General features: G+C 40.5%; 1 protein-coding gene across 5 annotated transcripts in view; it reads left to right on the top strand.

Moving 5' to 3' along the window:
- The window catches only part of smarce1 (SWI/SNF related BAF chromatin remodeling complex subunit E1), a 53,924-nt gene that overhangs the window by 4,737 nt on the left and 33,262 nt on the right, over positions 1-15,925 (top strand). For 4 of the 5 annotated variants that reach the window (XM_072561189.1, XM_072561190.1, XM_072561186.1 and 1 more), the window contains exons 2-3: positions 1,966-1,997; positions 4,777-4,820. In XM_072561189.1, the coding sequence (XP_072417290.1) occupies positions 1,991-1,997; positions 4,777-4,820 (51 nt within the window). In that variant the 5' untranslated portion in view covers positions 1,966-1,990. Of the gene's footprint in view, positions 1-1,631; positions 1,651-1,965; positions 1,998-4,776; positions 4,821-15,925 lie in introns of those variants that run through there. The other variant, XM_072561187.1, reaches the window with a different exon arrangement.

The raw sequence follows: 15,925 nt of genomic DNA, 5'->3' as shown, positions 1-15,925 counted from the left end.
TATGGCTGTTTTTCCTCAGCTTCTCATAGTTCCTGGGTGCTGCACAGTGTTGTGGCTCATTTTAAATAATGTCCTAATGCAGCTCCATTTGTGGGTGTTTGGATGATTGCTCCAGTAGTTGAGTCTCTGGTCAGTGTGTGGCTTTCCTGTAGATGCTGGTTTGCAGCTCCCCATTGGCTTTTTGTTCTACTGTGCTATCTAGGAAAGGGAGTCTGTTATTGTTCTCTTCTTCTTTGGTGAACTTTGTTCTGGTAAGAATGTTGTTTATGGGTTTCTTCTAATTTGTTGTGTTTTGTGATGATAAAAGTGTCATCCACATAGCGGACCCAAAGCTTGGGCAGAATCACGGGAAGGGCTGTTCATGCTAACCTCTGCATTACTGCTTCTGCCAGAAGACTGACCAGTCTCACTGGGACAATACATCCATCATGGGACAGGCTAAACAAAGACATGCACGGGAATTCCTAGAGACCTGGCATTCAAACCGGAACTCCATTAACAAACGTATAGATGTGGACCCCATTTACCAACCTCTCAGAAACTGAACTGGAAATGATATCACCTACCATAACAAGCCGTGACAGATAAATAGCAAGCGGGGCAGATCGCCAAACGCTTCAGTGGAGGTTCACTGATGATGTTACCGAGCATGTTGACAAAACATCTGAGAACAAATCTACCAGCTCAGCGAGCAAATTTATAACCTGAACCACAACCTGAGCTACAAATCTTCTCCAAAATCTAAAGCACCATGGAATGGTGACTCCAGAACTCTTGTTTAATTGAATACTTGCAGTGTGTGGACAAGTTAATGTTGTTTGCAAGGAACCAAATATATATGTAGGTTTCAGCAAGTTTAAGTGAACCACATTGAGAGTTTGGTAATCTTAAATTGGTTGTTAGTGTAATTCTTTTCATACTCAGGATCATACGGTAAATACTACCCCATTGAATACTTATTTGATGTTGGAAACTGTACTGAGTTCTGCAAGCACTAGGTGGTTGAGTGTGATCAGTACTGTCGAGAGTGTAGCGCTGGAAAAGCACAGCTGGTCAGACAGCATCTGAAGCCTCATTCCTAATGAAGGGCTTGTGCCCAAAACATTGACTCTCCTGCTCTTTGGATGTTGCCTGACCAGTTGTGATTTTGCAACACCACACTCTCAACTCTGATCTCCAGCATCTGCAGTCCTCACCTTCCCTATGATCAATACTGTGTCTTTTGTTTACAGCTGAAGGAATATGCCAATTACACTTTACATTTTTCGTGATAATTTGAGTACTTTTCAAGACTGAAACTAGTAGCCTTAGACTCATTTATGATTTTGAAGATTTTATCATATAGTGGAGAATGATCATTAATTGGGCTTAAAATGAGACTCCAATATTTGCTAGAAGCCATGTATATTTCTGCATAGGCATTGGTCCTCTGCAGGTAAAAATATTCATGTTGCCATTGTACCTTTTTTTAAATTAAATCAATAACTTTCAGGTGCGTGGTCCATTTCTTATGGCAGATCTTGATCAATCAGAGTGGACCTTCCTTCCTTGAATTTAATCAAAACCTTGGGGTAACTGCTCCCCAATGTGTTCTCGATGAAAATGCTTCACCTAACCAAACAGCACCTTGTTCCGCGTGCAGTGTAAATTGTAAGTAAATCCCTTTAGGATTTAACATTCTGACCTTTGAGTGCATGATGAAAGCTTCAGCATGTCTTGTTTTAGCAATACTCCTTACTTTTTGACTGCTCTTCTGAGTCAGGATGAGTATAATTCCCTGTAAAGTTGTTCTTCAAAGTTACTGATGCATATAGAGCTGTGAGACCTTGGTACTCATTCCCAATCTATGCTGGTCATCAAAGCTCTGTATAAATGCAAGCTGTTCTTTATGTAGAAAATAAATGGACTAAATGTACAGTTTTTGAAAGATTTTGCTTTGCTAATGTTTCTTTCTTTCTATTTCAGATTGTAAGAAGCTGGTGGCATCATCATGTCAAGTAAGCAAAACACAATTGTGATTTTGCATATGGTTTTGAATGCAATTGCAAATGTTAGCTGTAACATTTAGAAAATACAGGTTTTGTCAAAGTGACTTGGAGCTTTATTTACTTTGGGATGGTGAAGGTTTCATGAAGTCCGGATTCAGGACGGTTCTTTCTTCCACCTGCACCCTGTAATCTAGTTTATGTTGATGTTGAACCTGAGATGGCAGCTGAAGATTGTTACTGTGTTAATCTTCATTAATTTTGTGAAACAAAATTTTCTCCTTCACAGTTAAAACAATTTTTCACTCCTTGTTTTCTCAGCATGGATCCAGGGCTTTTTCTCAGTGTTTTAATTAAATCACTCTCCTCCATGCTGACGTGTTTTCCATAGTGCTTGCTGCATTTACTGATTGGCAGAGATAGTGGAAGTGTGATTGGCTTGATGGCCCACTAAGTGCACTATAACGTATATAAGCTGTGTTCTGCTGAGATGCAGCATATTCTTTTACAAACCAACAGAGTGCATGCTCCAATTAATGCAAACCTGCTGAAACTGCTAATAAAAGATCAGTCACTTTTGATTGGGTATCCCATCTACTCGTTGTGCAACATTTCTGTGGAGTTTCATCATTTGTTATTCAAATCCATTTTCTTGGGAAATGTCTCTCTTTATATCTTGCATTTTTAAATCTAATGCTTTATACATAAAACTGACTTTAACAATGTTATAAATTTTGCTTCTAGTAACCACTAACCCTTTCAATATAGTTTAGTATGATTAGAGGGCTGAGTGCTGAAGACAAACTATGACCAGGAAGGTGCTTTGTTCTCTGGCCTATAAGTACTGGAATCAAATATAACCCTTTGTTGCCCTACTCAAAGCCAGTTAACTAAAAGTCCCACTGCTTTGGACACTGGATCTTCCTGGTGTAAATGGCTCTGTGCCATATTGTGTAATTTAATTTTCAACCACTGACTATCAATCATTGTATTTTTTAACTATAATTTAAACACCAACTTTTTCCAATAGTTCTTTAGATTTTAAAAAAGTCATCTATTGAATGCAAAGTGTTGCCAATCTTAAATTATTAAATTATGGTTGTGTCATTGTTATCTCTGTTTATGTTAGTCGTTAATTGCTCATTGTTTCTGTGGGCAATCTGTATTCATTTTGGTGGCATACTGATGTAGTTTGTTTGTTCTGGTGGTTGAAGAGGGAAGGCAGGAAGTAGTAATAATCTGAGCATGTCTGTAATTATATGCAGGAGTCGTCCAGTGCAGGGAAGATGTGTGTTTGAATATTATACTTACAAAATGTTAAAATACAAGGGGGCATAGCTTTAAATTAAGGGGGGGTAGATATAGGACTGATGTTAGGGGTAGGTTCTTCACTCAGCGAGTCGTAAGTTCATGGAATGCCCTGCCAGTAGCAGTGGTGGACTCTCCCTCTTTATGGGTATTTAAGCGGGCATTGGATAGGTATATGGAGGATAGTGGGTTAGTGTACGTTAGGTGGGCTTTGATCGGCGCAACATCGAGGGCCGAAGGGCCTGTACTGCGCTGTATTCTTCTATGTTCTATATTCCAAAAGTACGATTTTAATTTTGTTCAATAAACTGATGTATTACAAACAAATACACAAAACCAGTTCAAAAAACAAATCTTTTTGGGTGAAATGTGAAATTGCCCCAGGTGGGTGTAAAAGATCCCCTGGCACTAGTCCAAATAAAAACAGGGAAGTTCTTCTTAGTTGATATTTATTCATCAACCAGGATCATTTGATGGAATATCTGCCTGTCATGACATTGCCTTTTGTGGGATTCTGATCTGTGCAAGTTAACTAAGATTTCCTACAATAAGACAGTGACTACGCTTCTTAAGGCCTGCTGAAGTGCTGCAGAGCCAAATGTTCTAAAAGTTGTTGCAGAAATGTAATTCTATATTTTCTTTCGTAATTTTACAATAAGGGAGATCATCATAATTCCTTATCCAACAAAAACTTCTCTTCCTGTCACCAAATACAACTTCTCTCTAACTTTTCCATTTCTTTAGTCCATTTACTCTGTGTTGCTAGGCACTTTTAAATCTGTAAGATTGAAAGGGAAATTCTTTCGTCTCAGTTCTAGCTCCCAATGCTGATATCAAACTCATCCATTTCTGCTGGCTTCTCTCCTCCTCAGTATACAATTGTTATGTTTCTTGTTCCAAATGGGAAGTTGGAAGGAAAATAAGCTTTTTAAATGTCACAGATCTGGAAAGGGATGGAGCCATATCTGGTAGAAATATGCAGCTGCTGCTTGATCCAGTATCTGAGAAGGAAAACAAATCTCCAGAAGTTTGTGACACAGCCTGTTCCTTAACCATGTATTGCAAAATGTGTAAGGTCTCTTTAGTTTGTCCTCCCCTTGGGAAAGTTCCTTTCTGCCTATTGAAATTTTCTCCTGAAGTGATAGCTCAGACCAGGAATTCTCCCTGGGTAATCAAACTTAAATAAATAAAAAGGAAATTCTTCCAATATGAAGTTTTGTTAGGGATCAGGAAATCCCTGCAGAACCTGTCCTTATTGAATGAGTTACACTGGAAGCTTGGACTCTTGGTGAAGATACTAAAATGTACTTGTCACCAATGAAATTGTATTTGATAGGAGGCACTGCCTTCAGGAAGATTGGTAAAGAGATTTAAGACATCTTGTGAGACAGAATAGTAAAAATTAGGATTTTCCTATTAATGTGATCAATGTGATGTGCCCATAAAACAAAATTAAACATTTTATTACTTTCTTCTGTTACAGAAAGACCATCTTATGCACCACCCCCTGCTCCTGCTCCCACCACTGTAAGTCTTATGTTTTTGTGAATTAATTAAAAATACATTTGTAAGTTGAATGATTATTGTAGAAATTTTAACTGGTTTACACAACTAATTCTTGAATCATGAAATGCAGTGATAGCATGTACTGGTGGGTTAAACATTTAGCCAGACCTTGGCCAGAACCTGACACAAGTGTTGTCATTGCCAATGGTTTAACCTTTTCTGTACAAAAAGTGGAAATTAACGCTTGACATAATGTCACATCCATTCTACAATAGTTTCCAGAATGTCTTGATTGTGGAGTGAATGTGTGTGTAAGACTGGGAACTTAGGAAGTTTTGACTGTATTCTTTTACAATTAAGCAGATAAACTACTAAAGTTATAGAAAAAATTAATGCGCACGTATGGTTAAAGATTGTCAAAGAAGAAAGATGCCATTGGTAGATTGCATAATTTCAAGCCTTTGTGAGACAACACTAGTGAGTGTCATTTTGCAGTCTGACTTGGCTGAATGTTTTGTTCTGATGTTATGTATAGTTATTTTTCAAAGTAACAGTGAGACATGTTTGTATAATGTTAGTTGAGGCAGTTGGGGGAATAGCCTGATTGTGTCATTTGGGGGCTGGAAGAGTGTGAATTATGTATAAGTGGCTACGTAGTCTATAGAATTGATAAGTATAAGGTTTTTGCTTTGTAGTATTGCAAAAACAGCTGATACTAGATGTTGGATTTGACCAATAAATGAAACAAAATAATAAGACAATAAGATAAAGGAGGGAATTAGGCCTTTTGGCCCATAAAATCTGCTCTGCCAGTTAATCATGGCTGATATGTTTCTCAATCCTGTTTTCCTGATGTCTTCACATAACCTTTGATCCCCTTATTCATCAAGAACCTATCTATCTCTGACTTAAATATGCTGTGACTTGACCTCCACAGACTTCAACAGCATTGAGTTCCACAAATTCACCACCCTATAGCTGAAGAAATTCCTTCACATCTCAGTTCTGAAGGGTTGTCCTGAGATGGTGCCTTGGTTCTTAGTCTCTCCTACTTCTCCATGTCGCCGTATCCAGGTCTCTGTTTTTAGTAAGTTTCAGTGAGATCCCCTCTCCTTATTCTTCTAAACTCCCATCAACTACTGACCCAGAATCCTCAACCGCTCCTCATATGACAAACCCTTCAATCTTGGAATCATTCTCGTGAAGCTCCCCTGGACTCCCTTCAAAGCCTGTGCATCCTTTCTTAGATGCAGAATCCAAAACTACTCTCAATATGTGATCTGACCAGTGGGTTATACAGCCTCAGCAGTAATCACTGCTCTTGTTTTCTAGCATTGAAAGGAATGCTGATATTGTATTTGCCTTCCTAACTGCCAGTTAAACCTGCATGTTAACCTTAAGAGAATCCCAATTCCCTTTGTGCTTCACATTTTCAAAGCCTTCCCCCATTTGGAAAATAGTCAAGCTTCTATTCTTCCAACCAAAATTCATAACCTTACACTTTGCCACATTGTGTTCCATCTGTTAATTCTTTACCTGTTCAAGTCCTCCTGCAGCCTCCCTGCCTTCTCAATATTACCTGTTGTCCACCTATCTTTGTCATCTTTTAAAGTTCTAAAACCACTAGCTTAGAGAAATTTTCATGTAACAACAGAAAATCCACCGTCTCTTCGAGCCAGTGAAGAAGGCTTTGCAAATGAAAACCGCATTGGATGAATACATATTGAAGGTTAAATATGCCTGTTGGTTAGTCTAACCTTTGATGCTGTGGTTCTTGGATATTTCAACATTTGTCATGATGTTTCAGTGTAGCATATGCTGTACTGCTTTTTGAAATATTAGAGTCTTGACCACGATATTTCAAGTGTGGCTATATTTAGAAAGGGGAGAAGTTCAAGTTTGCTTGGCTTTTATATATTTGCCATTTGCAGTGAATGAGGTCTATTCTTGCCTTCATTTTACTTGTGCAGTGATCCAACTCTCAAAGTAATTTTATGCATGGAGAATTTGGGATTTAAATTTTTTACAGCTTTGTTTTGGTTTAAGTCCTTGAACTTAAAAGTTTATGGGGTAAAATCCATCTTGTGCAGTGATGCAGAACAGTGCATATCAGATTGACTACTAGTTGTACATGGTGATTGATACTTCGGTTCCATTGCAGTTTGTGGAATTAAATATCAGGTGTTATAGTCAGTCAAATAGCCTCCATTTTGTGCCACCCTTCTACTGTCGCGCTCTCTGAGGGATAAATTTATATTCTTGCGTATGTTGATGTCTGGATGGTATTGTTTTCAGTTTCTTGATCAAAATGTGATAGACAACCTAATCTCAGACTAATTCAAGTACAGAACTGACATTGGTTTGTTGAAGATACTGATTGGGTGATTTGGTGCCACCCCCGCTCAATTTGCTATCAGAGCTGATGATATATATATGTATATATATATAATATATATGCTTATTGAAAATAATTATAAGCACATTTAAATTCTGATTCTCCAGCAGTACTACATTCTTGGCTTTTGGAAAGCATTTCAGGATGGATATCAAACTGTGCTTTTAACTTTTCAAGATTGTTGGGTTGTCTTGACTATTAAACTGAAAACGATTTTGGAAATGTTGTGTGTCACAGGGAAATGAGGTGCCATGCTGAAACAAGAAGTTTAGTTAATCTGTGATATTTAAGTTGCTGAACACTCCGTTGAGATTTTAAACATGTAAATGCTGGAAGCCCACCGCTGCATCATTGGTGTCTACAGAAAGCAGTGAGTTTGTTTTAAGTGGGAATATCATAAATGTTCTGATATGAACATGCAAACAGTGCTTTTCTTTCAGATGCTGATGAATCTGTATATTTCTAACATTGTCAGTTATTACTGTTTCTTTTTCAGAATAAGCTGTGGTCCCTGTATTGTGAGACTTGTAGAGCTGCAGCAAAACCTCGAGGCTCTTAAACTTGATCCCCCAGTTAATGAAAGCCAAAACACCAAATGCTTTCTTAACAACCCTATCCACTTTCATGTCAACTTTGAGGGATCTATGTACTTGCACACCCAAATCCCTCTGTTCCTCCACACTGCCAAGAATCCTGTCTTTAATCCGATATTCAGCATTCTAGTTCGACCTTCCAAAATGCAGCACTTCGCATTTATCCAGGTTGAACTCCATCTGCTATTTCTCAGCCCAGCTCTGCATTCTGTCTATGTTGCGCCTGCAGTAGCCCTCTACACTATCGACGACACCTCCAACCTTTGTGTCATCTGCAAATTTACTAACTCACCCCTCAATCTCCTCATCCAAGTCATTTATAAAAACTACAAAGAGCAGAGGCCCCACTACAAAGATCCCACTCGACACCGACCTCCAGGCAGAATACTTTCCATCTGCAGCCACACTCTGCCTTCTGTCAGATAGCCAAATCTCCCTGTATCCCATACTTCCTGACTTTATGAATGAGCCTACCATGGGAAACCTTATCAAATGCCTTGCTAAAATCCACATACACCACATCCACTGCTTGACTGTCATCGACCTGTCTTGACACCTCCTCAAAGAACTCAATGAGATTTGTGAGGCATGACCTGCCCCTCACAAAGCCATGTTGACTGCCTTTAATCACACTATGTTTTGCCAAATAGTCATAAATCCTATCTCTCAGAATTCTTTCCAAAACTTTGCTGACCATTAACGTAAGACTGACTGGTCTGTAATTGCCAAAGATTTCCCTATTACTCTTCTTGAAAAGAGGAACAACATTCGCCTCCTTCCAATCCTCCGGTATGACTCCTGTGGAGAGGGAGGAGGCAACTATCCTCGCCAGCGGCTTAGCAACTTCCTTTCTCCCTTCCCGGAGCAGCCTAGGATAAAGCTGGTCTGACCTTGGGGACTTATCAATCTTAATGTTTTCCAAAATTTCTAGCACATCAACTTCCTCAATCTTGATCTGATCAAGACTGTGTCCCAGCTCCTCTAAGTTTTCATTTACAACAAGTTCCCTTTCCTTGGTGAAAATCGAAGCAGAAAACTCATTTAGGGCTTCCCCTATCTGCTCAGACCCCACGCACAAGTTCCCTCCGCTATCCCTAATCGGCCTTGCCTTCTCCCTGATCATTCTCTTATTCCTCACATATGAGTAAAATGCCTTTGGGTTCTCCCAATCCTTCTTGCCAAGCCTTCGTGCCCCCTCCTGGTTCTCCTCAGTCCATTTCTGAGCTTTCTTGCAAGGCTGTAATCCTCTAAACCTGTGCTAGATCCTTGCTTCCTCCACTTTGCGTATGCTGCCTTCTTCCTTTTGACAAGAAGTTCCTCTGTTCTCATCATCCAAGGTTCCTTAATCTTACCCCTTCTTATCTGTCTCAGAGGAATAAATTTGTGCATCACTCGCTAACCTTAAATAGACTCCACATGTCTGCTGTGCCCTTTTTGTGGAACAATTGCTCCCAGTCTATACTTCCCAACTTCAGTCTGATAGCGTCATAATTTCCTTTTCCCCAAATGAATATCTTCCCTTGGTAACTGTTCCTTTCCCACTCCAGTGCTATGCTAAATGTGAGGTAGTTGTGATCCCTTTCACCAAAATGCTGTCCCACCGTGAGATCTGGCCCCTGTCCTGGCTCATTGCCGAGCACCAAATCCAAAATGACCTCTCCCTTCTCCCAAAAGTCATTTGCCTTACTTTTCCTGGTTCCTATGCATCGGTATTTAGGCTGAGGTGATTGGGCTGGAAGGGATCTTCCATCCTGACGAATGTGATTTACCTTCTGTCATAATCTCTGTTTACACTGAGGGAGTACCTGACCCACACCTTGTAGCAAAGTTCCAAAACAGAAATTGCTGGAAAAGCTCAGCAGGTCTGGCAGCATTTGGGGAGAGAAATCAGAGTTAATGTTTCAGGTTCAGTGATCTTTCTTCAGAAGTGTGGCAAAGTTGTTCTCTGTGTAGAATTGAGAGTGCCAATCCCCATGATCCAGTGATCACTGAACGGCAACTGAGTGCATGTTGTGAAGAGATGGATACTTTTTCTCCTGGAGGCTGTGTAAACAGTCCACATTAAAACTTAGTGTTAGCATTCATCACTCGAGCAGTTTGAGGGAGGGAGCATAGCTGTTGAAAGTACCAATGCAATACCCCTGCTGTTGTTAAGTGCACTCCTTGTTTTACAAATGACTGCCATGTAAGTAAAAAGAGTGTGATTCAAGTTTAGTTACAAAAGAGTAATTATACCCTGTCATTTTTATTTCAATTGACCCTGCACAAGACAGGATTAAAATTTCTAACAGGTGTAGCTCATTTTTTTGCAACATGTGGAAGTTTATATTGAGACAGTGCTCTGGCTATTTAAATAAAATGGGGTGTGCAGTGAAAGAGGGAAGGTTTAATCCTGAGGGATTATTGCCCTGCTTGTGAATATATTATAGTCTTGAATTTCTGAATTAGTGTTTTTGTATCATTGACTGTAACCCATTTAAAATGAGATGTTCACAATTGGTGTTAAAATCACAGCGATGAGAAAATCTAGGGCTAGTTGTCCCTTTGCTTGCACTTGCTTATTGTTTTTCTTCTCAGTTTAAGTGACTCCGAGCACTTTGCTTCTAAGTGAGTGTTTTGATGGGAAGAATATTCTGGGAGCACTTTATTCTTTAAAAGTCAGTCTCTGGAAAGCTCAGTCTCTTAGTTTTCTGAAATCCTGCCCCCTGAAACATGACCCACAAGAGAGTGATACATGAAGAGGTTTTGGAAGATAACTCACTGAGCTCCTCTTTCAAATACTTTAGCTTCTGTTAGCATCTGGCTATATTTTGACTATTCTAGATAGAATCATAGAATCCCTACAGTGTGGAAACAGGGCCCTCAGCTCAACAAGTCCACACCGACCCTCCAAACAGTAACCCACCCAGACCGATTTCCCCTACACTATTATCCGATGTTTACCCCTGACCAATACACCTAACCTATACATTCCTGAACTCTATGGGCAATTTAGCATGGCCAATTTGCCTAACCTGCACATCTTTGAACTGTGGGAGGAAACTGGAGCACCCTGAGGAAACCCAGGCAGAGACAGGGAGAATGTGCAAACTCCACACAGTCGCCCTAGGCTGGAATCGAACCCGGGTCTCTGGCGCTGTGAGGCCTTGACATCTATTACATTATCTTTTTCAGCATTCTCGTTCTTATCAAGGTTATACTATCACTTTTACTCATTTCCGTTTTGTCCCTTGATTCTACTTATATGCAGTGTTTTTGAAATGATATTATAGACTTGCTTGGTTTATAAATTTAATTAATTGTATGTTTAATTGTATTCAGATAGTGGATGTTAATTGACGACTCTTGTGTGCTTGTACATTTGTAGATATTTTGTAATTCACTTGTTCAGAGATATTATTACATACCTCTGGAGTAGGTGGGACTTGAATGTAAGAACAGATTCAAGGTTATTGTGGCCCCTACCTCTGAGCCAGAAGATCTAGGTTCAAGTTCCACCTATCGAGCAGGTATATTCTAACATGCTTGAATAGGTTTATTAAAACTAATTTTGGCAGTGGAATGATTGGCTCATTTGGTTTGATGATTGATGGCGATCATTTTGGTGTTGACAGCATTGGGTTTGGACTCTGTTCAGCTGGGGTGGACACAGGGCCTATTTCTAACTTTTGGAGTTTCTGTGTCAAGCTTCCTTAACTTGCATGTCTTGTGGTGCAGCAGTGCTGTCCTTATCTCTGGATCAGAAGATTCAGTCTCGCCCATTCCGGGTGTGTGTAATCACATGTCTGAACAGATCGATTAAAAATTTTTCTTTAGGAGCAGGTAAGGGGTCAGTGTGGTAGCAGTGTCCCTACCGCTAATGAAATGTCCAGGTTCAAGTACAAGTTCCACCTAAGGCATGAATACTTGAGAGATGTGTCATAACATCTCTGAATAGGTTGCTTATTTTTATATTCGAATATATTGAAAGACTTGCAGTGCAAGATTTTATAAACAAAAGATTACAAGCAATATTCCTTCAACTGTGTGTGTGTGCGCACGCATGTGCATGTCACTATGCAGCAATTGGGAATGTGCAGTGTTGGAAACGAATAGACCAGAAATAAGCAACGCTCCTTTGGAAATGCATACATCAATCTTAGACACTGCTCAGTACAATGAGTTGAAGTTAGAAGAAATATTGCTTGCTGGATGACATTAGGTTCTTTGCTTTTTAACCTTTCTCCCACAATCTTGTATAATTATACAAGGTATGGTGGTTCAGTGGTTAGCACTTCCATCACACAGCGCCAGGGACCCGGGTTTTATTCCAGCCTTGGGCGACAGTGTAAATTCCACACAGGCAATCTCACCATGTCTTTATGGGGTTCCTCCAGGTGTTCAAGTTTCCTCCCACAGTCCAGAGATGTGCTGGTTAGGTGATTAGCTAAACTGTAGGATTCTGAGTTTGACTTTGATATCCAGGCAGTTTGATGTCTTGTCAGCCTAGCATGTGAAGAATAATCAGGAAGGGCATAGATAGGGTGAACAGCCAAGGTCTTTTTTCTAGGATGGGATGTCCAAAACTAGAGAGCATAGGTTTAAGGTGAAGAGAGAAAAGATTTGAAAAGGACTTGAGGCGTAACTTTTTCACACCCAGGGTGGTGCATGTATGGAACGAGTTGCCAGAGGAAGTGGTGAAGGCAAGTATAATTACAACATTTAAGAGGCATCTGGATGGGCAGATGATCAGACAGCAGCTAGAGGGATATGGGCCAAAAGCTGGCAAATGGGACTAGGTCAGATTTGGATGTCTGGTTGGCACAGATGAGTTGAATGGAAGTCAGTTTCCGTGATGTATGACTCTATGACTCTAATTGCCTCTTGTGTATGGTCTTAAATTGCTGAAGTATCTGTAGTGTCAGCACTTTGAAGAGATGGGAGAAAATTGGTAAAAATGAAGCATTTACTTACCACATATAGAACCAACTGCAACATTTATAGATGTGAATTTATGTTTTGAAGTACTGGCTTGGTGAATAGACCATTAAACAAAATCCATTTAAGTCGATTTGATCCAGGCCACAGATTAAAGCAAGAGGTACCTGGAGATTTTCATACTTTGCACAACTCCTTGCTTTTTGCATTTTCCAACTTAGTGAGGGTTGCATCCCTCACCACCTAAAGCAGAACCAGTCAAGCAGCGATATCCTTTAGGAGTTGACCAGCCCGTTCAGTAGTGGTGCTGCCTGAACCACACTTGGTGGATGTGGAAATATTCCACTCAGTATATTTTTTGCCCTTAGCAGCCTCCAGGCTTCCTCCAGTGTGATGGAGCACTGATTATTCAGCCAAATTGGGTGTGATAGGTTTAAATCATCAGGATATTTCCTTAACTTGGTGTAGTCAAATTTCATGGGGTCCAAAGTCAATGTTGAGGACTCCCAAGCCAACTCGGTCATGACTGTATACCTTTGTGATAACACTCTGCTAGGTCTGACCTGCTAGTGGGACGAGGGAATGCTGGATGTCTAAAGAAATTGAGGTTTTGGTTAAGAAAAAGAAGGAAGCAATATCAGGTATAGACAGGATAGATCAACTAGTTCCTTAGAGTATAAAGACAGTAGGTGTATACTTAAGAGGGAAATCAGAAGGGCAAAAAGGGGACGTGAGATAGCTTTGGCAAATAGAGTTAAGGAGAATCCAAAGGGTTTTTACAAATACATTAAGGACAAAAGGGTAACTAGGGAGAGAATAGGGCCCCTCAAAGATCAGCAGGAGTCACAGGAGATGGGGGAGATACTAAACGAGTATTTTGCATCAGTATTTACTGTGGAAAAGGACATGGAAGATAGAGAATGTAGGGAAATAGATGAGGACATCTACAAAAATATCCATATTACAGAGGAGGAAGTGCTAAATGTCTTGAAATGTATAAAAGTGGATAAATCCCCAGGACCTGGTCAGGTGTACCCTAGGACTCTGTGGGAAGCTAGAGAAGTGATTGCTGGGCCTCTTGCTGAGATATTTGTATCATCGATAGTCACAGGTGAGGTGTCGGAAGACTGGAGGTTGGCTAGTGTGGTGTCATTATTAAGAAAGGTGGTAAGGGCAAGCCAGGGAACTATAGACCAGTGAGCCTGCCCTTGGTGGTGGGCAAGTTGTTGGAGGGAAGCCTGAGGGACAGGGTGTACATGTATTTCGAAAGGCAAGGACTGATTCAGGATAGTCAACATGGCTTTGTGCGTGGGAAATCATGTCTCTCAAACTTGATTGAGTTTTTTGAATTTGGAGATGCCGGTGTTGGACTGGGGTGTACAAAGTTAAAAATCACACAACACCAGGTTATAGCCAACAGGTTTAATTGGAAGCTCTAGTTTTCAGAGTGCTACTCCTTCATCAGGTGGTTGTGGAGTATTTTGAAGTAACAAAGAGGATTGATGAGGGTAGAGCAGTAGATGTGATTTATATGGACTTCAGTAAGGCGTTCGATAAGGTTTCCCATGGGAGACTGATTTGCAAGGTTAGATCTCATGGAATACAGGGAGAACTAGCCATTTGGATACAGAACTGGCTCAAAGGTAGAAGACAGAGGGTGGTGGTGGAGGGTTGATTTCAGACTGGAGGCCTGTGACCTGTGGAGTGCCACAAGGATTGGTGTTGGGTCCTCTACTTTTCATCATTTATATAAATGCTTTGGATGTGAGCATAAGAGGTACAGTTAGTAATGACATCAAAATTGGAGGTGTAGTGGATGGCGAAGAAGGTTACCTAAGATTACAATGGGATCTTGATCAAATGGGCCAATCGACTGAGAAGTGGCAGATGGAGTTTAATTTAGATAAATGTGAGGTGCTGCATTTTGGGAAAACAAATGTTAGCAGGACTTATACACTTAATGTAAGGTCCTGGGGAGTGCTGCTTAACAAAGAGACCTTGAAGTGCAGATTCATAGCTCCTTGAAAGTGGAATCGCAGGTAGGTAGGATAGTGAAGAAGGCGTATGGTATAGTTTCCTTTATTGGTCAGAGTATTGAGTACAGGAGTTGGGAGGTCATGTTGCGGCTGTACAGGACATTGGTTAGGCCACTGTTGGAATATTGTGTGCAATTCTGGTCTCCTTCCTTTCGGAAAGATGTTGTGAAACTTGAAAGGGTTCAGAAAAGATTTACAAGGATGCTGCCACGGTTGGGAGATTTGAGCTATAGGGAGAGGTTGAATAGGCGAGGGCTGGTTTCCCTGGAGCTGGGGGGTGACCTTATAGAGGTTTATAAAATCATGAAGTAAATAGACAAAGTCTTTTCCCTGGGGTGAGGGAGTCCAGAACTAGAGGGCATAGGTTTAGGATGAGAGGAGAAAGACATAAAAGAGACCTAAGGGGCAATTTTTTCATGCAGAGAGTGGTACAAATATAGAATGAGCTGCCAGAGGAAGTGGTGGAGGCTGGTACAATTACAACATTTAAAAGACATCTGCATGGGTATATGAATAGGAAGGGTTTGGAGGGATATGGGCCGGGTGCTGGCAAATGGGACTAGATTGGGTTGGGATGTCTGGTTGACATGGACGAGTCTGTTTCCATGCTGTACATCTCTATGACTGTATGACTCTAAAAGGTACCCAGGGATGGTGGTTGTGTTTGGGACATTGTCTCTTAGATTTGATTCTGTAAGCAAGACTACATCAGGTTGTGGGATCGCCTTCCCACTATTGCTGCAAGCCCCCAGATGTTGGTAAGGATGCCAAGTTGCCTTCCTTTGTTTGATTTTTTTTATAGTGTTTTGATACAACCAAGTAGCTCTCTGGACCAATTCAGAGGATGGTTAGGAGTTGACTACATTGCTGAATCACATATAAGTTAGACAATGTAAGGATGACAGATTTCCTTCCTTTAAGGTCATTACTGAACCAGATGGGTTTTATGATCGTTGACAATGATTACACGGTTGCTATCAAGCAAGGTCTTCAATTTAATTTAGTAATAAAATTCAAAGTTCACCATCTGCGACAGTTGGATTTGAGCCAGTGTCCCCAGAACATCGAATAAATGTAAACTGCAGGAGAAACTCAGCATTTGTGGAAAGTGATTTGAAACATTAACTTTGCTTCATCCTCCAGAGGTTGTGCCAAACTTGCTGAATTTCTCCAGCAGTTTGTCTT

Source organism: Chiloscyllium punctatum, chromosome 42 (assembly GCF_047496795.1).
Source record: "Chiloscyllium punctatum isolate Juve2018m chromosome 42, sChiPun1.3, whole genome shotgun sequence".
Taxonomy (NCBI): domain Eukaryota; kingdom Metazoa; phylum Chordata; class Chondrichthyes; order Orectolobiformes; family Hemiscylliidae; genus Chiloscyllium; species Chiloscyllium punctatum.
The sequence above is the reverse complement of the archived record's forward strand: the minus strand, read 5'-3'. Positions and strand labels throughout refer to the sequence as shown.